At 39.9% G+C, this 26,955-nt stretch overlaps 1 protein-coding gene across 1 annotated transcript in view; it reads right to left on the reverse strand.

Moving 5' to 3' along the window:
* Window positions 1-26,604, reverse strand: part of MSANTD3 (Myb/SANT DNA binding domain containing 3) — a 30,283-nt gene extending 3,679 nt beyond the window's left edge. The window contains exons 1-2 of the mRNA XM_036737634.1: window positions 26,550-26,604; window positions 9,508-9,955 (exon numbers count right to left, since the gene is read on the reverse strand). Coding sequence (XP_036593529.1) covers window positions 9,508-9,925 — 418 coding nt within the window. The 5' untranslated portion in view covers window positions 9,926-9,955; window positions 26,550-26,604. The remainder of the gene's footprint in view (window positions 1-9,507; window positions 9,956-26,549) is intronic.
* Window positions 26,605-26,955: the final 351 nt, after the last annotated feature.

Raw genomic sequence — 26,955 nt, forward strand, 5'->3', positions numbered from 1 at the left:
AAAATAAATTCTGACCAAGCACTTTAAAGAGAAAATAAAGAAAAATACCAAAGGAGAACTTTTCAAGTCCATCACAGAAAACGTGCTGAGGAAAAGATTCACCTGTGCGGCAAAGAGTATTATGCTCTTACAGATAAACTAGGGATTCTCCTAGAAGAGGAGAACAAAAGACCTTGTGGACCATCTCTATCCGGTCACTCCCTGCTCTTTGTGAACGGCCATTGTTGACCAATGAAATCACGAGGGTAACATCATGACTTGCCCATGAACTGGATTTAAGTGAGGCAGGTAAAGTCACTAGCCTCATTTTCTCCTCTAGAGTCACTAAAATCCAATGACAAGCAGAAGGCAAGACTACTGGCAATGGCTGGAGATAGGAATACAGTCTTGGGAAGGGGTGAGAGGTCACAAGAAAGCCCAGTTCCTCCATACCCTCCTCAGACACAGTAAGCACTTTGCAAATCTCAAAGCGCTCCATAAATTCTTTTTTTTGTAATTCTTTTTTTCTTATTTATTTAATATTTTGAGTTTTCAGCATTGATTTTCACAAGAGTTTGAATTACAAATTTTCTCCCCATTTCTACCCTCCCCCCACTCCAAGATGGCGTATAGTCTGGTTGCCCTGTTCCCCAGTCAGCCCTCCCCTCTATCACCCCCCTCCCCTCTCATCTCCTTTTCCCTTCCTTTCTTGTAGGGCAAGATAGATTTCTTGCCTGTATACCTTATTTCCCAGTTGCACGCAAAAACTTTTTTTTTGAACATCTGCTATTAAAACTTTGAGTTCCAAATTCTCCCCCCTCCTCCCTTCCCACCCACCCTCCCTAAGAAGGCTTGCAATTCAACATAGGCCACACGTGTATCATTATGTAAAACCCTTCCACAATACTCATGTTGTAAAAGACTAACTATATTTTCCTCCATCCTATCCTGTCCCCCTTTATTCAATTTTCTCCCTTGACCCTGTCACTTTTCAAGTGTTTGCTTTTGATTAGCTCCTCCCCCCATCTGCCCTCCCTTCTATTGTCCCCCTTTTTTATCCCCTTCCTCCTTCTTTCCTGTGGGGTAAGATACCCAACTGAGTGTGTATGTTATTCCCTCCTCAAGTCAAATCCGATGAGAGCAAGATTCACTCATTCCCCCTCACCTGCCCCCTCTTCCCTTCCAACAGAACTGCTTTTTCTTGCCACTTTTATGTGAGATAATTTACCCCATTCTATCTCTCCCTTTCTCCCTCTCTCAATATATTCCTCTCTCATCCCTTAATTTAATTTTTTTTAGATATCAGCCCTTCATATTCAACTTACCCTGTGCCCTCTGTCTATATATATATATATATATATATATATATATATATATATATATATATATATACACACACACACATATATATGTATGTATGTATGTATATATATATGCATATTCCCTTCAGCTACCCTACAACTGAGGTCTCATGAATTACACACATCATCTTTCCATGTAGGAATGTAAACAAAACAGTTCAACTTTAGTAAGTCCCTTATGATTTCTCTTTCTTGTTTACCTTTTCATGCTTCTCTTGATTCTTGTGTTTGAAAGTCAAATTTTCTTTTCAGCTCTGGTCTTTTCACTGAGAAAGCTTGAAAGTCCTCTATTTTGTAGAAAATCCATATTTTGCCTTGGAGCATGATACTCAGCCCTGCTGGGTAGGTGATTCTCGGTTTCAATCCTAGCTCCCTTGACCTCCAGAATACCGTATTCCAAGCCCTTCAATCCCCCAATGCAGAAGCTGCTAGATCTTGTGCCACTCTGATTGTGTTTCCACAATACTCAAATTGTTTATTTCTGGCTGCCCGCAGTATTCTCTCCTTGATCTGGGAGGCCCGGAATTCGGTGACAACATTCCCAGGAGTCTTCTCCTTGGGATCTTTTTGAGGAGGTGAACTGTGGATTCCTTCAATTTCCATTTTACCATCTGGCTCTAGAACATCAGGGCAGCTCTCCTTGATAATTTCTTGAAAGATGATATCCAGGCTCTTTCTTCAATCATGGCTTTCAGGTAGTCCAACAACTTTTAAATTATCTCTCCTGGATCTATTTTCCAGGTCAGTGGTTTTTCCAATGAGATATTTCACATTGTCTTCCACTTTTTCATTCCTTTGGTTCTGTTTTGTAATATCTTGATTTCTCATCAAGTCACTAGCTTCCACTTGCTCCAATCTAATTTTTAAAGTAGTATTTTCTTCAGTGGTCTTTTGGACTTCCTTTTCCATTTGGCTAATTCTGCCTTTCAAGGCATTCTTCTCCTCATTGGCTTTTTAGAGCTCTTTTGACATTTGAGGTAGTCTGCTTTTAAGGTGTTATTTTCTTCAGTATTTTTTGGGGTCTCCTTTAGCAAGTGGTTGACTTGTTTTTCATGGTTTTCTTGCATCACACTCATTTCTCTTCCCCATGTTTCCTCTACTTCTCTAACTTTATTTTCCAAATCCTTTTTGAGCTCTTCCATGGCCTGAGACCAATTCATATTTTTCTTGGAGGCTTTTGATGTAGGTTCTTTGACTTTATTGACTTCTTCTGGGTGTATGTTTTGGTCTTCTTTGTCACCAAAAAAAGATTGCAAAGTCTGAGTCTGAATCTGAGTCTGTTTTTGCTGCCTGTTCATGTTCCTAGACAACTACTTGACCCTTGAGTTTTTTATTGGGGTATAACTGCTTGTAGAGTAGAGAGTACTTTGTCCCAAGCTTGAGGGGCTGCGCTGCTATTTTCAGAGCTACTTCTACACGGCAAGCTCCGCCACAGCAGTGCTCCTCCTCCCCCAAGAACTGCCAACCAGGATCGCAACCCAGATCCAGGCAGGGTAAAGCAGGCTTTGCACTCCCGCTTTAATCCGCCACTTAATTCCTCCCACCAGGTGGGCCTGGGCCAGAGGCCACTGCAGCTGTAGCTCTGGAAGCAGCCTCAGAGGTGCACCACCACCTCTGCCACCCCCGGGGCAGTGGCTGACTGCGAACTCCTTTCACTCTGTCCCAGCAGCTTTTCCCACTAACCTTCTCTGTTGTCTTTGGCGTTTGTGGGTTGAGAAGTCTGGTAACTGCCACAGCCCACTGATTCAGGGCACTACTGCTGTTCCACCTGGCTCCCAGTCTGGTTGGTCCTGGCACGGCCCATGCTGGGCTCTGCTCCGCTCCCAGCTCTGTGCAATAGACCCTTCCCAGCGACCATCCAGGTTGTCCTGGGCTAGAGCGCTTCCCTTTGCTATTTCGTGGGTTCTGCAGCTCTAGAATTGTTCAGAGCTATTTTTATAGGTGTTTGGAGGGACCTGGAGGGGGGTAGGGCTTAAGCAAGTCCCTGCTTTCCAGCTGCCATCTTGGCTCTGCCCCTCTACTATATAAATTCTAATCTCAGTCAATGTGGTTTTTATTCCCACACCAGAAAAGGGCAATGCACCCACTTACCCACACAGAAAAGCTATATGAAACTAGATTCAATAATCCTATAAGAAATCTTAGCAAACATTAAGAGTTATTCCCTGGGACCAATGAAAAGTAGGTATGACACAAAGAAAAGTTATCGATGTTTCATATTAAGTATAAGACAAAGAAAAACTCCCATAATTATTTTAGTACACAAGTGGCAAGACTGTATCCACTACCATTCTTAAAATAGATAGGAATAATTTTATTAATATAGCAAAGAGATCATATTTAAAACCAAGAATTAACATCATACTGCCTAGAAAAGTTCCCCTTTAAAAATAACTACAACTAATGCCTACTAAATACAGTAAAGAAATGTTGATCACAATTATCAGAAGCGAAAAAGAAATGTCATAAATGTAGAAAGAAATAAAAACTTCACATTCTAAAGACAACATTAATATAAACTTGGAAAATCCAAGAGGATAACTTAAAATGACAAATTCAAAATAAATTTAGCATTCTATGTCATTATAATGATTGAGTTTGACTCTAGAAGAGATAAAAATTTGCACTTCCTTTCCTTCTTTGCAGAATAGGGGGGACAGTGGGTGTGGAACCTTGCACAGATCAGACTCACTTGATGTGTTAGGCTGGCACTGCTAAGCTGCCTTCTGTTTTATTATTTGTTAGAAAGGATAGTGAGGGATGGATTTAATATATTTGAAAATGAAGGTGATGTAAAAACAAGAGATATCACTTAAGAAAATTTTAATGAGCAGCAAGGTTGTGATATATAATTAAAAATCAACTGTATTCCAACACACTAACAGCACTTGGATAGAAAATACAATGGAAAAAAATAAATTGGGTGATAGGAAAGATTTAATACTTAGATATTAAATCCAGTAATAAGCTTTTTATGTAAATAGAAACATTAAATTCCAGTGGGAGCACTAAAAGAAAGGATTATTAAATGGAGGACTTACTTTATTATGCCTGGGAAGACTAAATTATTGGCGATTTAATCCAATATCAACTTAAGTCCCTGTGGGAAATTTTAAAGAATATGAAAAATTGATAGTGAAAATTATCTAGAAGGAATAAGAATGCTAAGGAATTTAAAAAGAAAATAATTATGTCCTTGCCCTACCAGACTTCTTAAAATTCTTCAGTGGTTCCTATTGCCTCTAAGATAGAAAAAAAAACTCATCAGCCTAGAATTTAAGACCCTCTATAGTCCATCCCTCACATTTTCAACCTTACTTCACAGTTTTTCCCTTCTTCATTGTCTGATGCCTTTTGACTTTGTTCCTGGAATCTGACAAGCATGCCATCTATGTTGGTATTTATGTTGGCATCTGGGTGGCGCAGTAATAGAGTGCTGGGCTTGGAGTTTGGAAGCTCTGGGTTCAAATATGACCTCAGATGTTTGCTTCCTCCTTGTGTGACCCTTGGCAAGTCATTTAACTTGCCTGCCTTGGTTTCCCCAAATGTAAAATAGGGATAACAGCGCCCACCTCACAGGGCTGCTGTGAGGAACAAAGGAGACAACATATAAAGCACTTAGCACAGAGCCTGGCACATAGTCTATACGTTAATAAATGCATGTTGCTCCGCTCCCACCCCCACGCCTTCAAATCATTGATAAAAACACTGAAGAATATAATATTCAACTACAGACCTCTCTAAAGGTTGATGTCAACCATAGAGAAGGCTTGTTTCCATACTTCGTAGCATATGCAATACACTGCAGATGGGCCAAAGAAAACCACTTTAAAGAATTCTCTCTAAAAGGTAGAGGAAAACATAAACAGCTGGCATTTACGTAACACCTTAAGGTTTGCAAAGTACTTTATCAATATTATCTGATCCTCACAACAATCCTCGGAGGTAAGTACTGTGATTTTTCCCATTTTGCAGATGGGGAAGTTGAGGCAGGCAACCATTAAGTGATTTGCCCAGGGGCACACAGCCAGTGAGTGTCTCGGGTCACATAGGAACCCAGGTCTCCCTGCTTCCAGGCCCAGCTCTCCTCCATCCACTGCACCACTTAGGCTGCCTATTTTATCCCAGCTTAAGGGGGGAAAGATAAATTCATGACTACTAAAAATATGTCGGATGTCTGATAAGCATATTTGGATGGACGTTTCTTCAGTGCTTTGAGAGATGTGTGACCATTCTTACTGTCTAAATCAATGCGCATCACAGCCTCATTATAGCTTAGTAACCAGTTTCAGGATTTACCCTGGTCAAAAAAAATTCAACATTTAGTAAGGTTTCTTTTTTTCTTTAAATTTGGCTAGGCTGGTGATGAGATGGTGGATTCTTGGTCTGTTTGCCAAGTCCACTCTATTAGCATTTCTAGCTTGCCAGAGGCTTCTCCCTATTCACAGGAAGATAAAGTCACCTCTGTGTCAGGACGACGTATTACAGCTGCACTTGAGTTATTTTGTTTTGTATTTTGGGGGGGGCAGGGCAATTGGGGTTAAGTGACTTGCCCAAGGTCACACAGCTAGTAAGTGTGTCAAGTGTCTGAGGCCGGATTTGAACTCAGGTCCTCCTGACTCCAGGGCCAGTGCTCTACTCACTGCACCACCTAGCTGACCCTGAGTTATTTTAACATATACAAAGAAAAACATGGGGGAAAATGGGAAACATATATATATATATATAATCAAAAATACTAATGATCTGTTGGTTTCACTTAACAGTTTGTTATAAGGGATATTTCAAGGCTAGGGTGGGGGGTGGAGTGGGAGGAATATGTTGGCAAATGAATTTAATATACCAAAGCCCCAGTAGGCATCAATTTTAAAAATTGCTTTAAAAATGCCAATAAAAGCTTACTGTCCAAACATGTAAAGTGATATGCTCAATGCTGCCAATTCTGTTTGCTAAGTGGTCAAAGAAAATCCCCTCCTTAGCAGAGAGGTGATGGGTTGGAGGTACTGAATGAGACATACAAATTAAGATAGGAAAATAAGTGGATTTGATTTGTTTGACTATACTTATTTGCTACAAAGAGAGCTTTTATTTTGGTGAGGGGGTTAAGAATTGAGGGAAATGGCAAATTAGTGATAGAGGCACTATAAAAAGGAAGAAAAGAACATCAATGAATCATTAAAAAATAAAGAGAAGAAGAAAGAAGTTCAGAAGGCACCAGATAAGGAGGGCCATATTGGATCTACCATATAAAATTTAAAATATATAAAAGCACACCTACGTAACTATTTAAAAAAACAAAATAAATGAAAACTATGAAACCTAATATTAGTGAGGTATTGCTGGAAGCCATTAACATCAGTTCAGTCTAAGTGACTAGGTTATAGTGATTTATAAACAACAGATGTATAATAAACATTTGTTGGACTGATTCCATAGGAAAATGTGTTCCAGGTTCTAAATAACTGACTTACAAATAACTTTAATTAAAAAAAAAACCCAATACCTAAGTTGAGGCTTTCCAAAACTACATATAAATATTTTCTGACATTATCCTAAAGAGGAAGGCATCTCTGCATAGCTATTTTTTGCTTGTTATTTATCTATAGATATTATATTTTTTAAAAATTTATTTATTTTCAGTTTTCAACATTCACTTCCATAAGATTTTGAGTTCCAGATTTTCTCCCCATCTCTCCCCTCCCCCCACCCCAAGATGGTATATAATTTCATATAGGCTCTATGAATACATTCATATTGAACTTATTTTCACATTTTTCATGTTGTAAAGAAGATTAGAACTGATGGGAGAAACCATGGGAAAGAAGAAACAAACAAAAAAAGAGAGACAGAGGACAAATAATGTGCTTCAATCTGCATTCAGACTCCATAGGTCTTTTTCTGGACGTGGATAGCATTTTCCATCATGGGTCCTTTGGAGTTATCTTGGACAATGGTATTGCTAAGAAGAGATAAGTCTATCAAAGCCAGTCATCGTACACTGCGGCTGTTACTGTGTACAATGTTGTCCTGGTTCTGCTCACCTCACTCAGCATCAGTTCATTCAAGTTTTTCCAGGTTTTTCTGAAGTCTGTCTCCTCATCATTTCTTATAGCACAATAGTATTCCATTACATTCATATACCACAACTTGTTCAGCCATTCCCCAACTGATGGGTATCCTCTCAATTTGCAATTCTTGGCCACCACAAAAAGAGCTGCTATCAATATTTTTATACATGTGGGTCCTTTTCCCATTTGCATGATCTCTTTGGGATACAGACCTAGAAGTGGTATTGCTGGGTCAAAGGGTATACACATTTTAATAGCCCTTTGGGCGTAGTTGCAAATTGCTCTCCAGAATGGTTGGTTCAGTTCACAACTCCACCAACAATGCATCAGTGTTCCAATTTTCCGACATCTTCCCCAGCATTTATCATTTTCCTGTTTTGTCATGTTAGCCAATCTGATAGGTGTGATGTGGTACCTCAGAGTTGTTTTGATTTGCACCTCTCTAATCAATAGTGATTTAGAGCATTTTTCACATGACTATAAATAGCTTTAATTTCTTCCTCTGAAAACTGTTCATATCCTTTGACCATTTATCAATTGGGGAATGACTTGTATTCTTGTAAATTTGACTCAATTCTCTATATATTTTAGAAATGAGGCCTTTATCAGAGACACTGGTTATAAAAATTCTTTCCCATTTTTCTGCTTCCCTCCTAATCTTGGTTGCATTGGCTTTGTTTGTGCAAAAACTTTTCAATTTAATGCAATCAAAATTATCCATTTTGCATTTCATAATGTTCTCTATCTCTTGTTTGGTCATAAATTCTTTCCTTTTCCATAGATCTGACAGGTAAACTATTCCTTGCTCTCCTAGTTTGCTTATAGTGTCAGCCTTTATATCTAAACTGTGAACCCACTTTGACTTTATTTTGGTATACAGCGTAAGATGTTAGTCTATGCCTAGTTTCTGCCATACTATTTTCCAATTTTCTTAGATGTTTTTGTCAAATAGTGAGTTCTCATCCTAGAAATTGGAGTTTTGGGGTTTATCAAGCAGTAGATTACTGTAGTCATTGACTACTGTGTCTTGTGTACCTATCCTATTCCACTGATCCATCACTCTATTTCTTAGCCGGTGCCAAATAATTTTGATGATTGCTGCTTTGTAATACAATTTAAGATCTCATATAGCTAGGCCACCTTCCCCAGCATTTCATTTCATTAATTCCCTTGATATTCTGGACCTTTTGTTCTTCCAGATGAATTTTGTCATTATTTTTTCTAGTTCTTCTATAGATATTTTAATAGCTCAGTGATTACTACTAGCCTTTTGCATTGTGATACCCAGACATTGTTTTGTTGTTTTTTTCCCCAACAATCCTTCCTTCTCCTTAAATGAATTCTTTATCACATACTTGTCGAACAGTTATAATTCTTGGAATTGGGAAGACCTGAATTTAAATCTAGACTCAGACATTTACTAGCTGTGTGTCCCTGGGGAAGTCATCTAACCTATCTACCAGTTTCCTCATCTGTAAAATGCAGATTATAGCATCTACTTCACAATATTGTTGTGAGGATCAATTGAGATCATATTTGTAATATTTGTAAAGCATTTCAAAACCCTTAATGTGCTATGTAAACACTAGAATTGTTATTTCTTTTTAAAAATTTAAAATTAATTTTCTTTTGAGAATTTTTGAGATCCCTAGGGTATTGCTAAAGGTTGGGATTCACTGGTATAAGAACCATTGCAATAAATTTTTAGAAATTTTATTTTGCACCATTTATTAACAGGTATCACTGCAAATCCTCCTTGACAAATGCCCATTTCCATGCCCAGAATGCATTCTGACCCAGTGTACTGAATGATAAAATCACCAGCAGTCCTTGGGTAATTAAATAAAAAATTCTCCCATTTTTGGAAGTGTCTGTAGGCCCTGTAATAAGATGTCACAAAGATAAAGGGCTGCAAACATATAAATCAATACCTTATTCTAGCGTCTGATTCTTTCCCTCTATACAACTACATGGTCCCCAACTCTCAATGGGGAAAATCAAGAACCAATATCATAGTTTATGTAAAAATTGGGAACATTACACAAACAATGCAGATGGCACCCAATGAACAGAGCAAGGGGTAGCAGGAGCATTTATACCTTGGTTTGCTGTGTCAGGATGGTATTCTGACTCTTCCTCCGGAGGACTCTGTAAAAAGTAAATTTGCTCAGGTAGCATGCTGGCAATCTTCTCTCTTCCTATTACCTGTGTGCTTAGAAGTGGACTAACGCTCCTTTTTACCTTCTCTCTCCTTTCATGGGCCATTATCTTTTTGGTCCGGGCCTTGATGTTTTCCCAACACTTCTTCAGTTGTTTGAAATCTCGGAGTGAGACACTCGGTTGAGAATTGTATTCATGGGCGAGGGCTTGCCAGGTCCTCTGCTTAAGTGCAATCGTCCTGGCATCACTTTTCTTACATTCAAGCACATATTTATACTTTTCCACTAATGCAAGCAAGATACTCTTTTCCAATTCAGAAAAGTATTTGGCAGGTTTTATGATTTCGTTGTTTTGCATTTTCTACTCTTTCTCCAGGCGGTAAGAATCCTGTAAAAGGAAGTTTTAAACAATAATTATATGCTCAACTAAATCTTCAACAAATTATTTTAGCCTAATCACAAGTAAAGACCTAAATTTATTATTTTATTTTTAAAATTATTTTTTATTTATTTCACTAAATATTTCCCAATTAAATGTAAAAAAGTTTTTTTAACAATCTTTTAAAAAGTTTTTGAATTCCAAATTCTCTCCTTCCCCCCTCCTTGAGAAGGCAAACAATTTGATATAGATTATATATGTGGAGTCATGTAAAGCCCATTTCCATATAAGTCATACTGCAAATGAAAACACAATAAAATAAAACAATAAAAATAAAGCAAAAAACTATTCTTCAATATGCAGAGTTTATCAGTTCAACTAAATCTTCAACAAATTATTTTAGCCTAATCACAAGTAAAGATCTAAATTTATTATTTTATTTTTTAAATTATTTTTATTTCATTAAATATTTTCCAATTAAATGTAAAAAAATTTTTTTAACAACATTTAAAAAATTTTTTGAGTGCCAAATTCCCCCCTTCTTGAGAAGGCAAGCAACTTGATATCAATTATATATGTGGAGTCATATAAAGCATATTTCTCTATGAGCCATATTGCAAAAGAAAACAGAACAAAATAAAACAATAAAAATAAAGTAAAAAAAAGTGTGCTTCAATATGCATTCAGAGTTTATCAGTTCTCTCTCTGTAGGTGGATAGCACTTTTCATCTTCAGTCCTTTAGAATTGTCTTGGGTCACTGTCTTGATCAGAGTAGCTAAGTCTTTGATCATCCTTACAATACTGTAAAGCCCTAAATTTAAATGTTTTCTTCTCTGCTAAAGCTTCTATTAAATAAGAAAATATATGATATTTTAAAATGTATCCATGTTCAAAATATATCTTTTTAATTAACAATGATAACTTGGCATATGGGGTTTTAAGGTTTATGAAGAATTTTACACAGAACTCATTTTACATACATTTCTTTTCATGTATACAAGAACACTCTAAATTAGGCGCTGATTGACTCGCCAGTAAGTGTCAACAGGAGAGATGTGAACCCAGGTCTTAGTGATTCCAAGCCCAGCAATCTATCTTCTACACTATACCGCATCATCTTGGATTAGTCTTTGTCTGATGAAAATTATTCCTCACATATTACAGCAAATAAAATCAAAGAAGATTCTCTATAATCTTACTAGACCACAACTTTTTTTTAAAAAGAGAGATCATTTTGTGTCATGAGAGACCACTGAATTTAGAATCCCAACACCTAGTTTCAATTCCCAGGTCCCTCCAGAGAGGACATGGGAGTTCCAAAGTTGCTCTAATATGGAAGGATGATGAGTTTTCTGATGACAAGGTTTCTTGAGGATATGATGGAGTAAAGGAAAATAAGTAAACCCGATGGGACATGAAGAAATGGCTGTCCTGGTAGCCCCCCTGTGATGGCAAGCAAAGTGGGACTTTTGGCTATTTTTTCTTTTGGAGTGCTTCTCAGCATGCAGGCAATCAAATGCCTTTGATTGAATCTTGCCTTTGTTTGAATCAAGAGTCTTTGATTGAATCAAGTAACACTGTTGGTATACCCCCTTAAATGGAGGCTTTGAAAGGCTTTTTAAAATTTTTTATCTTCCAGTCATTCAGTCCTTGATCAAGGAGCCAGGGTGTAGTGAATATACCAATAAGATGGGAGGCTTCAGACACTTACCAGTTGTGTGACCTTGGGCAAGTCACTTAACCCTGTTTGCTTCAGCTTCGTCATCTATAAGATGAGCTGGGGAAAGAAACGGCAAACCACTCTAGTATCTTTGCCAAGAAAACCCCCAATGGGGTCATGAACAGTCAGACCCAACTGAAATGACTGAACAACAACCACAACCGATGCTGGCATATGTCTATATATCTATATTTATAGCATCTATATCTATATCTATAGTTACATACATGCATACACACGTGACATGTAACCAATATAAAACATTGTAACATACCATTTGTGACACCTACATAATATAAAACATGAATATAACACACATATAACATATAACAAAACAGGTAAAACAAAATATAGCATCGATAGCGTGAGCATGTGTGATAAGTGGGCAGCACGCATGTGTAATATGTCACTTATTACATGTAGGTAATATGCTACATGTAACTCACGGCTGATAATATGTAAATAATATAGGTGGCAAGGTGGCTGTCCTGGGAGCCCTCTTAAAATGCTGGCTTTGGAAGGAGCTCTCTGTCTTGCATTCAGGTACTCCAGCATTCCTAGCAGAGGGTAACATGGTGTAACACTGACCTTTTCCTTTCTTTGCACTCTCCCTGCAATTCTACAATGTATACTTATCAACCGCTTGACCTGTCTTTTTCCACAGTGGCTATTGCAGATATTTTTGTTTTTTCCCAAACCCTCCACAGCAGCACCCTTTCCCCCCATCCTCAGGCCCTCAGCTCATTCTATACACACACACACACACACACACACACACACACACACACACACACACACGGGCTATTCACTGAGAGCTTCCTCTTCTCCCCTCCTCCTCATCTCACATAATTCAGCCATCTTTTCCCTCCCACTGTCTCCGTCTTTACCCCTGACTCACCCCTTTTCCTTGCCAAGGCAAACTATTCTGTATGACCCCTTGACTCCATCTCTTCTATCTCTCTCTACTGACTCCTTTCTTTTTCCCCACAAACACTCCTATGTCTCCCCACATCCTTAAGAAGCCCTAACTTCATCAAAGCCATACCAAACAGCTACCATCCTGGGACTCTCCTTCCCTTCTTGGCTAAACTCTTTGAGAAAGCTGCCTACATTCCCTGCCTCTATTTTCCCTTCTTGTACTCTCTTCTAAACCCTCTGCAGTTTGGTTTCATCATTCAAATGAAACTGCTTTTTCCAAAGATGCCAGGGATCTCTTAATTGCCAACTCTCATGGCCTTTCCTCAATTCCCAGCCTTGAACGGTCTGCAGCATTTTGACACTATTAATCAGCCACTACTCCCGGATACCCTCTTCTTTCTGGGTTTTCATGGCATTGCTTTCTCCTGGTCTTCTCTTACTGTCTGACTGCTTTTTCTTAGTCTTCTTTGCTAGAGCTCATCCAGATCATGCCAACCAACCGTGGGTGTCCTCCAGTGCTGTGACCTAGGCCCCTTTCTCTTTTTGCCCTATAGAATATTACCTGGTGATCTCATCAGCTCCCATGAGTTCCATTATAATCTGTGCAGATGATTCCTTTATCTATACGCTCAGTCCTGTCTCCCTCCTGAGTTATAGTTCCACATCACTGACTGTCTTTTAATGTCTTAAACTGGATGTCCCATAGGCATCTCAAATTCAGCATGTCCAAAACAGAATTCATTATCTTTTCCCCTTCCAAACTTCTCCATTACTGTCAAGAGACCCACCATCATCCTGAGTCATTGTCTCAAAATCTCTCTCGACTCCTCACTCTCATTTGCTCGCTCCCCCTAGCAAATCCACTGCCAAACCTTTTTATTTCTACCCCCACAGCACTTTTTGTATATCTAGGACCTCATCACCTCACACCTGAAAAGGCCTTTCCACTGGCTTTCCTCTGTGCCTGCAATGTTCTCGCTCTTCATCTCCTCCTCCTGGTTTCCCTCAAATTCCACCTAAAATCACACCTTCTACAAGAAGCCTTTCCTGATTTCCCTTTAATTCTATCGCCTTCCCTCTATTTCCAGTTTATCCTGTGCTCATTTGTGTATTGTCTCCCCTATTAGACAGTGATGAGATCAGGGACTGTCTTTTGTCTCATTTTGTATCCCCAGCATAATTCAGCACAGTAGCTGGCATACAGTAGGCACTTAATAGATGCCTTTTCATTTATTCATTCATTTTTCAGTAGAAGAAGTATCTCATAGATGAAATCACAGGGTCCTGAAGTACTGAAATATAGTATTAATACAAAATGGAAGTGGGAGGAAGTTTAACCACCTCCATATTTTAAAATGTTATAAAGCAACAACTATCAAAACTACCCAATTAAAAAACAGACCAGTGGAACGAAATAAGGATCCCAGAAGTGGGTCCAAATAAATTAAAAGTTTAATATATGGGAAACCTGATGAAAACAAAATTTGATGAAATAATATATAATAAAATGAACCAACTCATGATATTCCTTAAATTAGAAAAATAAGTTAAAATATTAAAACCCACAGCCATGGGAAGAGGTATAAGAAATAGGTATAGTCAGATACTATTGGTAGCAATACAAATTGGTCAAATGTTTCTGTAGAACATGGGTTTTTAATTGCTTTTTGTGTCAAGGATCCCTTGGCTGGCTGACAAAGCCCATGAACCTGTTCTTACAATAGTTTTAAAATTCATTGGAATAAAATACCCAAGATCCCAAAGGAAGCCAATTATTGAAACTGTTAAAACAACCACCACCACCAAGTTCATGGATGGACCTAGGTTAAATACTCCTGCTGGAGAATAACCCAGCAAGTGGTAGAAAAAAGCTATGAATTGGTCATATCCTTTGCCCCAGTAATCTCACTACTGGCTATATATCCCAGGGAAAGTAGCCAAAGGAAAAGGCCCTATTTGTTCAAAGGTGTTTATAGTAGTGCTATTTATCGGACCAAAACCTGGAAATATCCCAGACACCCAACAGTGACAAAATGACTGAACACACTGGTCACGGCCGTAACGCACCTACTAAACTACCACCGAGAACGACAAATGCACCGTCATATGGAAAGGTCTGTGGAATAACGCAAAGTGAACAGAGTAGAACAAAGAACTCTATGTACACAACGACTGCAACCATATAAAAATGCCATTAGCTAAGAAGATGTTGTAGAGTTAGTTAAGAGTTGCTATTGATATTTGAAAGTATGTTTATTTTTTCATTTTAAAGGTCACTAAGTGCAAAAAAAAATCATTTAAAATATCAGAAGCAGAGAAGAAGGAAAAGTTTAAAACAAAGGTAAGGATCATGAGAACATATAATCAAAATAGGGAGGCTTCTTAAGTAACAGAAAGCGAAGAGAGACATAAAAGCTGAGAGACAGACAGAAAGAGAGAAAGAGGGAGAGGGAGAGGGAGAGGGAGAGAGAGAGAGAGAGAGAGAGAGAGAGAGACAGGCAGGCCGAGAGAGAGAGAGAGAGAGAGAGAGAGAGGGAGAGAGAGAGAGAGAGAGAAAGAGAGAGAGAATTACAAAGCCTCTTCCATGTGCCAAGCACTGTGCTAAGCCCTCGGGATACAACTACAAGCACAAAGAATTCCAGCATCTACCCTCAAGGAGCTTATTTTCTTGTGGGAGAAGACAATGAGGGAGCTGAAGAGTGTGTGTGTGTGTGTGTGTGTGTGTGTGTGTGTGTGTGTGTGTGTGAAGGGGAGGTGGGTGGATGGGAAAGAAGGGGGAATAGTTGCAAAGTCAGGAGAGTGGAGTGCAGCTGATCTGGTCCCTTTATCGAAATGGAACTCACCAATGGGAGAGGGCCGCCAGAGGTAGAGGGAAAAAGCAGCTGAAGTTTGGAGGACACAAAAGGGAAAGATCAGGTAAAACAATCCTGAAACAACCAGAACACCTAAAACGTCATCGTGAATGAGAAGAAAATCTCACTTTGTAACCCCAGGTGCTGAAAATCAGAGCAGGCCTTTGTTTTAGGAATTCAACACTGGAAAACACTCAACACTAGCCACTGGGAGGCAGGGGTCCTGACAGGGCAGCCTCACTCTAAAATCAGCAACATCTGCTTTGCATCAAGTAGGTACTTTAATTATGGTTTATTTGCAGGAATATTTAGTATTATATTAACTTAGGGTCGTAGATCCGCCAGAAAGGAAAGACTAAATGAAATGTATTTACTGTCTAGATTTCAATATGGATTGGAATAGGCAATCTATAGATCTTGTCCATCAACACTGGTAAATATATAAGACAGATAATACAATGACAGGGACCCAGAAATGAAAAGAAAAAAAAGGAGTGGGCTGCATTGCTTTTAGGAAACTAGCTTCTCATAATAGCTAAGGCTGATATTATCATTATAAGCACTTTATTGGTGTCATTGTATAGCAGTGAGACCCGGAACACCATTGCTTCAGAAAAATTAAAGATACACATCACACAGACAGCGATGGCAAAGCACATGGCGGGTACGGGCAGGCTGCATAATATGAACAATGAGGAAGCATGAATGAGAACAAGAAGGAAGGATGTCATCAAAGAGACAGAAAGTGACAGAAAGAGATGATAAGCTGGTCACCTAGCAAGTGGGGGTGATGAGAGGCAGGTAGCCAGAGGGATCCACAGGTATCCTCACAATATCAGAAGAAATGGAGGAAGCACACTGGGTGCGCTAGATCTTTGGGAAAACATGGAAGAACCATGCAGAGAAGGCAAGGGAAAATGGGTTGTTGGCTGAATATCGTGACAACATCATGAATCCACAAGGTCATGAATCCATTTGATTATTTACACATAGATTTGGTGTCCGAAGAGATCTTTAAGACAGTCTAGTTTGGAATCGTTTTACAGATGAGGAAACTGAGGCCCAATCAGATCAACCCTCAACAAGGGTTATACAGCTTACTAGAGCAGTAATGAGAATTCTGCGCACAAGAACAGAAGTTTTATCTCTGTATTGAGTTCAGTGACACAAAGCGACTGATTGCCATAGGGTGGTTAAAATGACTAACTCCGAGCCACAAATGAGGCTGACTCAGCACTGGCCTCAGGCAAAATTGTGAATTCCAGACATATGAGACAATCTATGCAAAGGCATGATAATCATGTAAGAGTAACAAGCCAGGTTGATTAGAATAGACTGGGATTGTAGGTGGGAGCCATATATAATGTGGAGGGCTTTGAATGACAAGCTGAAGATTATATGGTTTATCCTGCAGACAATAGAAAGTCACTGAAGATTTTTTGAAGAACTGAGGATGCTTGGCATAGAGAGGGGAAAACTTAGATTGCAGCTTGACATGCAAAAAAACCAATAAATTCTTTACACTTAAGAAGCTACCTCAGGAGGTAATGAGTTTCTCATCACTGAAGAGCTTCAAGAAGAGACCTACATGTAATCCTGTAAGGTCAGCTGCATGACTTAAGGTAGCAAATCCACTCTGCTCTAATAATTTTATAATCATTCTGTCTAGTCTAGATGTTACAAAACTACAAACTTCTACCTGTCTGCTATTATAAGATATCAAGCATAATGAGCACTACCGTCTCACTTCCCCGGCAAATGGAATTACCTTTACGTCAAATGAGACAATATATGTAAAGTGTTTTTGCAAAACTTAAAGCAGTATATGAATGTGAGCTATTGTTATTATCATCCTGATATCAAACGGAAAGGCTAAACGGTTCATGGTCCATACTCACAGAGACATTTACCAATGCCTAGCCACATTTTATGATGCTTTGCTGATTTTATATCAGTTTAGATGCAGTAAAGTATTACTATTTAGAATTATGGGATCATTCTCTAGTGCTTCTAAGGCTACCTTCAACCCACTCTGTATTTATCTTGTGGGTACCAATTTACGTATATGCAGTCTCACCCATTAGAACATAAATTCCTTGAGGGCAGGGACTGGTTTTGCTTTTGCTTGATAACCCCAGCATTTAGCACAGTGGCTGGTTCATAGAACGTGTTTAATACCTAACATTCTGTGGCGACATCATTCATCTCACCCAAAGCATATCTTTATTCACTAGCTAAGGCATCTATCATTTTTCTTCCACTGACAATCTTATGGCCATAATAGTAAGAGCTGACATTTACATCACACTTTAATGTTTACAAAGTCTGAGATAGAATAGACAGACAGACACATACATAAATATATATAATACACGTATAAAAATATATAAATAAGTAAAATAGAAATATATACATGTATAAATAGATTATATACTATATAAAAATATGCATATATGCATATATTTACATGTACTTATATATTTTATATATGTATGCACATATTTACATGGACTTTTATATTTTATATAATATATGTATGCACATATTTACATGGACTTTTATATTTTATATAACATATATGCACATATTTACATGTACTTTTATATTTTATATAATGTATATGCACATATTCACATGTACTTTTATATTTTATATAATATATGTGCACATATTCACATGTACTTTTATATTTGATATAATATATATGCTTATATTTACATATAAATTTCATTTGAACCTTACAACAGTCCTGTAACTAAGTACAACAGGTATTGTTATACTCATTTTACAGTTGAGGAGACAGAGGCTCAGAGATGATAAGTGCCCAGGGTCCAGGGATGTACTTTTAAATGTTTAACAACTGGCTCTCCAAATATACACCACATAATTTTAAGTTTAATCTGCATAATTAACATTTTCTCCATCACCACCTTGAGTCCAGACAATCAACAAAACAATAATGCTGATTTTATAAGCACTTGACAATTTCTAATTTGTGAGTAAATGCTCACCATAAAAATTTAACAACAGGCTTTCAGATGCCAGTACAAGCTGGCTCCAGCACACCCCTGTGAGGGTTCCATAGCTAGTAAGTTTTAAAGACAGATTTTGAAGCCTGGTCTTTCTGATTCTAAGCCCAGCAGTACATCCATGCTACCATCCTAGACCCAGTCTTTCCATACACACTCTGCTCTCTCTTAACTACCCACTATCAGTCATTTTCTTCCCCTACCTCATATTCTACCATTTCCTTTTCTGTGCATTCCATAATTCCATTACAATTACATTATTTCCATGTATATTTGCTTTTCTTTTTTTTACCTTTTCTTTTCCTATGCTACTCTCTGCATTTTTATGCATCATTCTGTTCTTTGGGGAATTGCCGACGATATATGTGGTTGGTTTGTTTTTAATATCTATGTAACTTTGTGTATCTGTGTGAACCAGATGATGGTGTGAGTTGAGGAGCCCTCCCCTCCCCCAAAAATATCTCTTCCAGAAGCTTACTCCAAATACCTGAAATCACTCTATTACTTTTTTGTCCTTGTTGTTGTTCAGTCGTTTGTGACTCTTTGTGACCCCATTTGGGGCTTTCTTGGCAAAGATGCTGAGGTGACTTGCCATTTCCTTCTCCAGTTCATTTTACAGATGAGGGAACTGGGGCAAAGAGGGGTAAGTGACTTGCCCAGGGTCATACAACTAGTAAATGTTTGAAGTAGGATTTGAACTCAGGTCTTCCTTACTCTAGGTCCAGTGCTCTATCCACTACACCACTTAGCTGCATTTACTCTATCATTAAAATCATTCCTTTGGGATAAAAAGTGTTGTCTTTAAAAGAGCCCTGATAGGTAAAAAATGGCCCTGAACAAATTCTAGAGCTGTGGAAACCATGAAATAGCAGAGGGAAGCAGGTCTTCAGCCCAGGAGAGCCTACATGGTCGCTGGGAAGGGTCTATTGCACAGTGCCGGGAACAGAGCGCAGCCCAGCGGCTGCACCAGGACAGACCAGACCTGGAGTCAGCTGGCTGGAACAGGCCTTAGGGACATGAATCATTGAGCTGTGGCAGTTACCAGACTTCTCAACGCATAAACGCCAAAGACCATGGAGCAGGTTAGTGGGAAAACTGCTAGATCAGGTTAGAAAGCGGTATGGCCCCAGCCCTGCGGGTGGCGAATATGGTGCGGCAGTGGAGCTCCAGCGTCAGCTGCTTCCAGAGTCCCTGGCTCACACAGCAGGAGGAATCAACAACAGACCAGAGCGGGAGTGCATGGCTTGCTTTGCCCTGCTTGGATCTGGGTCGCAATACTGGTTGGTGGTCCTTGGGGGAGGAGGAGCACTGCTGTGGCAGAGCTTGCCAAGACAGTGGAGTAGAAGTAGCTCTGAAAACAGCAGCGCAGCCCTAAAGCTTGGGACAAAGCACTCTCTAGTCTACAAGCAGTCATACCCTGACAAAAAGCTCAAAGGTCAAGTAGTTGGCTGGGAACATGGCCAGACAGTGAAAAAGGATGCAGACTCAGACTCAGACTCTAGAATTCTTTTTTGGTGACAAAGAAGATCAAAACATACAGCCAGAAGAAGTCAACAAAGTCAAAGAGCCTACATCAAAAGCCTCCAAGAAAAACATAAACTGGTCTCAGGCCATGGAAGAGCTCAAAAAGGATTTGGAAAAGCAAGTAAGAGAAGTAGAGGAAAAATTGAGAAGAGAAATGAGAGAGATGCAAGAAAACCATGAAAAACAAGTCAATGACTTGCTAAAGGAGACCCAAAAAAATACTGAAGAAAGTAACACCTTAAAAAATAGACTAACTCAAATGTCAAAGGAGCTCCATCCAAAAAGCCAATGAGGAAAAGAATGCCTTGAAAGGCAGAATTAGCCAAATGGAAAAGGAAGTCCAAAAGACCACTGAAGAAAATAAATGGAAGCTAGTGACTTTATGAGAAATCAAGATATTATAAAACAGAACCAAAGGAATGAAAAAATGGAAGACAATGTCAAATATCTCATTGGAAAAACCACTGACCTGGAAAACAGATCCAGGAGAGATAATGTAAAAATTACTGGACTACCTAAAAGCCATGAGCAAACAAAAGAGCCTAGATATCATCTTTCAAGAAACTATCAAGGAGAACTGCCCTGATATTCTAGAGCCGGAGGGTAAAATAGAAATTGAAAGAATCCACCTATTACCTCCTGAAAAAGATCCCAAAAAGAAAACTCCTAGAAAGGTTGTCACCAAATTCCAGAGCTCCCAGATCAAGGAGAAAATACTACAAGCAGCCAGAAAGAAACAATTTGAGTATTGTGGAAACACAATCAGAATAACACAGGATCTAGCAGCTTCTACATTAAGGGATCAAAGGGCTTAGAATTTGATATTCCGGAGGTCAGTGGAGCTAGGATTAAAACCAAGAATCACCTACCCAGCAAAACTGAGTATCATGCTCCAAGGCAAAATATGGATTTTCTACAAAATAGAAGACTTTCAAGCTTTCTCAGTGAGAAGACCAGAGTTGAATAGAAAATTTGACTTTCAAATGCAAGAATCAAGAGAAGCATGAAAAGGTAATCAAGAAACAGAAACCACAAGGGACTTACTATTAAGTTGAACTGTTTTGTTAACATTCCTACATGGAAAGATGATATGCGTAATTCATGAGACCTTTTTCAGTATTAGGGTAGTTGAAGGGAATATACATACATATATACATACATACATACATACATACATATATATATGTATGTATGTATATATATAGACAGAGGGCACAGGTCGAGTTGAATATGAAGGGATGATATCTAAAAAAATAAAATAAAATTAAGGGATGAGAGAGGAATATATTAAGAGAAGGAGAAAGGGAAAGATAGAATGGGGTAAATTATCTCACATAAAAGTGGCAAGAAAAAGCAGTTTTGTTGGAAGGGAAGAAGGGGCAGGTGAGGGGGAATGAGTGAATCTTGTTCTCATTGGATTTGACTTGAGGAAGGAATAACATACACACTCAGTTGGGTATCTTACCACACAGGAAAGACGGAGGAAGGGGTTAAAAAATGGGGGATGATAGAAGGGAGGACAGATGGGGGAGGAGGTAATCAAAAGCAAACACTTTTGTAAAGGGACAGGGTCAAGGGAGAAAATTGAATAAAGGAGGACAGGATAGGATGGAGGGAAATACAGTTAGTCTTTTACAACATGAGTATTGTGGAAATGTTTTACATAATGATACATGTATGGCCTATGTTGAATTGCTCGCCTTCCTGGGGAAGGTGGGTGGGAAGGGAAGAGGAGAGAAAATCTGTAACTCAAATTTTTAAAATAAGATGCTCAGAAGAAAAAGTTGTTTTAGCTTGCAACTGAGAAATAACATATATATATATATATATATATATATATATATATATATATACACACACACACATATATATATATATACATACAAGTGGAAAGGGGATGGGGGGGAGTAGTGGGGGTGACAGAAGGGAGGGCTGACTGGGGAATGGGGCAATCAGAATATATGCCATCTTGGAGTAGGGGGGAAGGTAGAAATGGGGAGAAAATTTGTAAGTCAAAATCTTGTGGAAATCAATGTTGAAAACTAAAATATTAAATAAATAATAATTTTTAAAAAAAGATCCCTGATAGGCTAACACATTTATCCATTAGAACTCAAAAATGGATTAAATTATCAAATTAATTTATATCATCCAGTCCCAGAAAGGGTGCTAAAGGACTGTGAAGCAGGACAGTTAAATTGTGATGGGAAAAGAGACGTGGAAATGTGATGACCACCAGGTGACTTCCCCCAACACAGGCTGCGTGATGTAATGAGGAGGAAGGAGGAGGGAGAAGGGAAAGATACTAGAGTCATTTTCATACTTGTGAGAGAGGGGAAGGAATGTGTGAAATGAAACACAGAATGAGATTTCTGCTCCTAGTGAAGGAAGACTCTAGCTCTGGGTTCTGGTCTTCCATGGTGGTTGCCAGCACATTATCACAGGATTAAACACTTAAATAATAACAATTCTCTGATTGAATGAATGTCTGAAAATGATTCTAAGAGAACTTCTATCCCTTTAGGTCCTGGGGCTCCCTGGGATAGTTTAGCTGGCCTATCCATCTCCTAAACATTTAAAAATGGTCACATAAGTGATGTCTCATCATGGTGTGGAGTGACGTGGGTCTCCTTAGAGCTTATGCCAGTGGAGGACAAACTCTGGCTGGTCCTACTCAGCTGGAAAGGCTTCATACCTAGCCAGGTGACTGAATAATTGTATGTAGGTTGGACTTTTGAGGCCTGATATAGCTAGAGATGCTCATGGGCAGAAGCTTGGCCACTAGGTGATCAATTTTTTCAGCTCCAACAACTCCTAAAGACCATTTACTCAAATAATGAAGGGTTGATTTGCCTTAGGCAAAGGCAGTACCCAATTCCATAAAATCATATGCCCTTGAAATATTTAAGTATTTATATGTGAGAGAGCTGGAGAGGAAGCAAAAAGGAGACCAAAGGCCACTTAAGAAAATATGCAGAATGGAGATAAGTTGTGTCCTAACGGACCTCAATCTCCAGACTAGGCCAAGAGGAACCTTGGTTGTCGGCCTAGCTAGTGGGTCCTAAGACGTTATGGGCCTCCAAATGCTATACTCTTTTGGAATACTATACGCTTTTAGAGTGAGAACAAAGAATCTCACATCTGACTCAGGTACACATATGCCTTTTGTTGTTGATACTGTTCAGTCATTTCAGTAGTGTTCAACTATTCATGACCCCATTTGTGTTTTTCTTGGCAAAAATACTGGGGTGGTTTTACCATTTCCTTCTCCAGCTCATTTTACAGACAAGGAAACTGAGGCAAACAAGATTAAGTGACTTGCCCAGGATCATGCAGCTAATAAGTGTCTGTAAGGCTAAATCTGAACAGAGGTCTACCTGACTCTAGGCTTGATGCTTTATCCACTACGCCACCTAGCTGCCCATTACAAATAAGCTTTGCTTTATTCCAGAGGTGTACTGGGACACTGTAGAATCCTTTGAAACTGAGAATGTTAAATGCCCCAAAGAAATTCACTTTCTAAAAGTGCCCTAAAATTTTTTTCTTAACTGGAAGAATCCTTCAGTTAAACAAATAGTTCCTACTTTAAGTTTTTGTATCAGTAAGGCAAGATTCATGACCTCAAGGATGACCATGAACATGCCTGTATGGCTCAGAATCACAAAGTATGAAAATTTCTCTAGGCAGAAGGCAGAAAAAGTATAACATTTATTTAGACATCAGAGGATCATATCCCAAGACCAATAATTCCAGTTCGATACAGCAGTAATTATATTTCAAAACCAGTAAGCCCACCTCAATGTAGCAACAAGGAAATTATAACATAGTATTATAGCAAGGAACCAAGTCATCCTGTAACCTTCCTCCCTGCTGGGGCCTCCCCATAAACACTCATGGATCCTAACTGTTTGCTTGCCTGCATTCTCTCCCCCCTCAGTTCTCTGGTCTCTGCAGCTCCCTGGTTTCCACTCTCCACTCCATGCTCTTTCTGCACCTCTGTCATCTCGGAGTTCTTACTTCTCTTTGGGCTGGATTCTGGCTCTGATTTCTGAATTCTCAATGGCTAACTTCTGGTGCCTTTTTAGAGCCTGAGGGCTTCACTCCCAATAAGTAAAAGGGTGTGGGCCTGAGGCTTAGCATCTACTTAGCAAAAGGGTGTGGGAAAGATTTTTAATCACTAGCACCACATCATATATATTGTTTCCAAGCAATGACGCTTGATTTAAACAAAGGCAAGACTCAAAGGCATTTGATTACCTTAATGCTGAGAAGCGCTCTAAAACAAAGGACAACAAAAAGTCCCACTTTACTTGCCATTAGTTTTACACTTTGTTAACCTCATTTTAACGTGTCAGGTTTTCTTTAGTGGGAGATTACTGCTTTGAATTGTTTTTCTTAGTCACCTGCAGTAGTCTGGATGGTATGTTATGGTCAAGTGAAAATAAAAGGCACTAGAGACTTAAGAACTCTAAACAACGCAAGGACCATGATTCCAGAGTGTCTGTGATAACTCATGTGCTACCCACTTTCTGGCAGAGAGTTGATGGCCTCAAGACACAGACACACAGAGAAACACATTTTAAAAAATGGTCAATGTGGGAATTTATGTTGTTTGACTATGTATATAGTCAAGGGGTTTCTTCTTCTTTTTGAGAGAAAATAAATGCTTGATTAAAAAAAAATTTAAAAGGCATCAAAAAAACTTTTTTTAAAAAGCACACTTCTACATTCTAAGACAAGGTTAAAGTCAATCTAGAGCAGTAAACAATCAGTCATATCTTGAGTGATTAATTTCCTTTATACAAAGTTGGCCATGTTCAAAAAAAAATCTTCTTAACTCGGTGAAGAAGTTACTATTGTTTGTTAAACTTCATCAAACCCTAAATCAGCCAATCCTTTCTGACTCCACCTTCCTCCTCAGTTCCAGATACTGTCTTTAGCCTCATCTGACATTATTGTAGTTAGCATTTAATAATATTATTGTATAATAAATCTCCCTTAACACTTTCTTACATCCCCTATATTATTATTATCTGATCATGAAGTTTCCAACAAAGGGGCATCACTGGAATGCATTCCTTTTGCTAACAGAAGAAGCAAAGTTTAAGTAATGCTGTAACTTTTCATTTTGAAAAATATTTGAACACAATTTTTTTTGGATTTTAAATTCTCCAGTTGCATTTATTCAGCAGCTTGCTGCTTGCGAGGCAACGGGCTAGGGTGCTAGGTTTATAAAGCCATCTATAAGATGATGTGGAAAGCACACTGGTTCTGGAATTGGGGCATTTGGGTTCCATTTCTGGGATGGTCACTTAACTATTTATGGTAAATTACATAGGCCTTAGTTTCCTCATGTGTAAAATGAGACCTCCAAGTTCCCTTGCATCTTTAAATCTATGGGCTTATAAAAGACCAAAAAAATGAAATAATCCCTGCCCTCAAAAATCCCCGTCTTGATTCTGGGCTGGATGTAGTCAGACAAGTAAAAAGAATGCCGTTTAAGGAAGGGAAGCGCTGGAAACTTGGGGGAGGGGGTGTTCTTGTAGGAGGTGGTGCTTGAGCTGAACTAACTGCCTGACTTGTCTCCATTAGTTTCCTAAAGTTGAGATAATTTCATTCTTCCTGCTCAGCTGCCTTAGACCCTGAATCTTTCCTTTGACTCCACATTTTGTAACGGATCAGGCACATGGACGGATCGATAGAGATACTTATCTCTATTTTCCACCTATGTGCTCACCTTTAACACCCCCCCCCCCAAGTGGGGCTCCTATATCTTTCACAGAGTTGGGAGCAGCAACAGTCGGAATGTCATGGTCTGGGGACAGCAATGAAAAATCCCCGAGAGACAAGACAAAGTCTCAAGGTGCCAGACCACCAGCAGTTGCTTCCAGGGGAGCAGGCCATCCTTGGGCTCTTTCCGCTCCCCTACCAGCGACCCTCAAATCAAAGTTGGAAACAAGATCGCTCCACCAACTTTTTGGGTAACTTCATCCCGGTTGTTGGTTCCTAGCCGACCACGAGATCCCAAGTGTCCACGGCTACGCTGCCCTCCCGGTCACTGGGATTGCTTTCGGTAGGTCTAACTGAGGGCACACAAATCACTGAACACGGGCTACTGAGGCTCCTCCGGAAGGTAAGAGCAGGCCTGGCCCTGCTTACCCGGCCAGATCACATCATGGGACCGGCGTCCAAGGGTCCCCGAGTGCTTGGGGACGTCTGTTGTGAAAATTCACGGTTCCCGTGCTAGGTGACCACACCTGCCCTGCGGTCTAAAACACAAAGTCGGATGCCTCAAGTTCTTGTCTCCGCGAGAGGGAGAAGGGAGCGGGGACTTGAAACAATCCCTCGTTTTGCAGCCACTCTCGGTGACACAATGTTGCCAGGGCATTCAGGAGGGAGATGGGCGGCAGGTTAGCCCCACTCTCTCTGCGTGCCATTCCTGGGCGGCCCACCCGCTAGGCTATGGAGGACACCGAAGGCGGCTCCGCTCCGGAGTCCCGCCGGGAGGGAGGCGGGGAGCCGGCCCGCCGGGAAGAAAGAGGTAAAGGGTGAATCCTACCTGATACCGCAGTGCATCCGGCCCGCAGCGCCGCGGAAGCTGGGGGTGGGACGGGGTGGGCCGGGATGGCATGGGGCGGTGCGGGGAGGGGGAGAGGAAGAGGGAGCTCCGTGCCGGCCTCCCCGCTCACCTCTTTTCCTCCCCCTTCTTATTGCAATGCCACAGAGCGCGCAGCAGGCTTCCAGATTGACAAAGAATCAAAGCACCACCCACCGCACCGGCGGCGGCTGGCCCACGGGAGGGGAAGCGGCGTGGTCCGGAAGCCGGGCAGCCCGCACGGCCGCTTCCTCCGGCCGCCTTCATCTTCCCTAGAAGTGGGCTCCTCGGCCCTTCCCCAGCCGTGCCCCTCTGCTGGGAGCCGCGCAGGAGCCCAGGAGGGACCGCCGCGGATGAGCCGCAGAGCGCA

Source organism: Trichosurus vulpecula, chromosome 9, assembly GCF_011100635.1.
Source record: "Trichosurus vulpecula isolate mTriVul1 chromosome 9, mTriVul1.pri, whole genome shotgun sequence".
In the NCBI taxonomy this organism is placed as follows: domain Eukaryota; kingdom Metazoa; phylum Chordata; class Mammalia; order Diprotodontia; family Phalangeridae; genus Trichosurus; species Trichosurus vulpecula.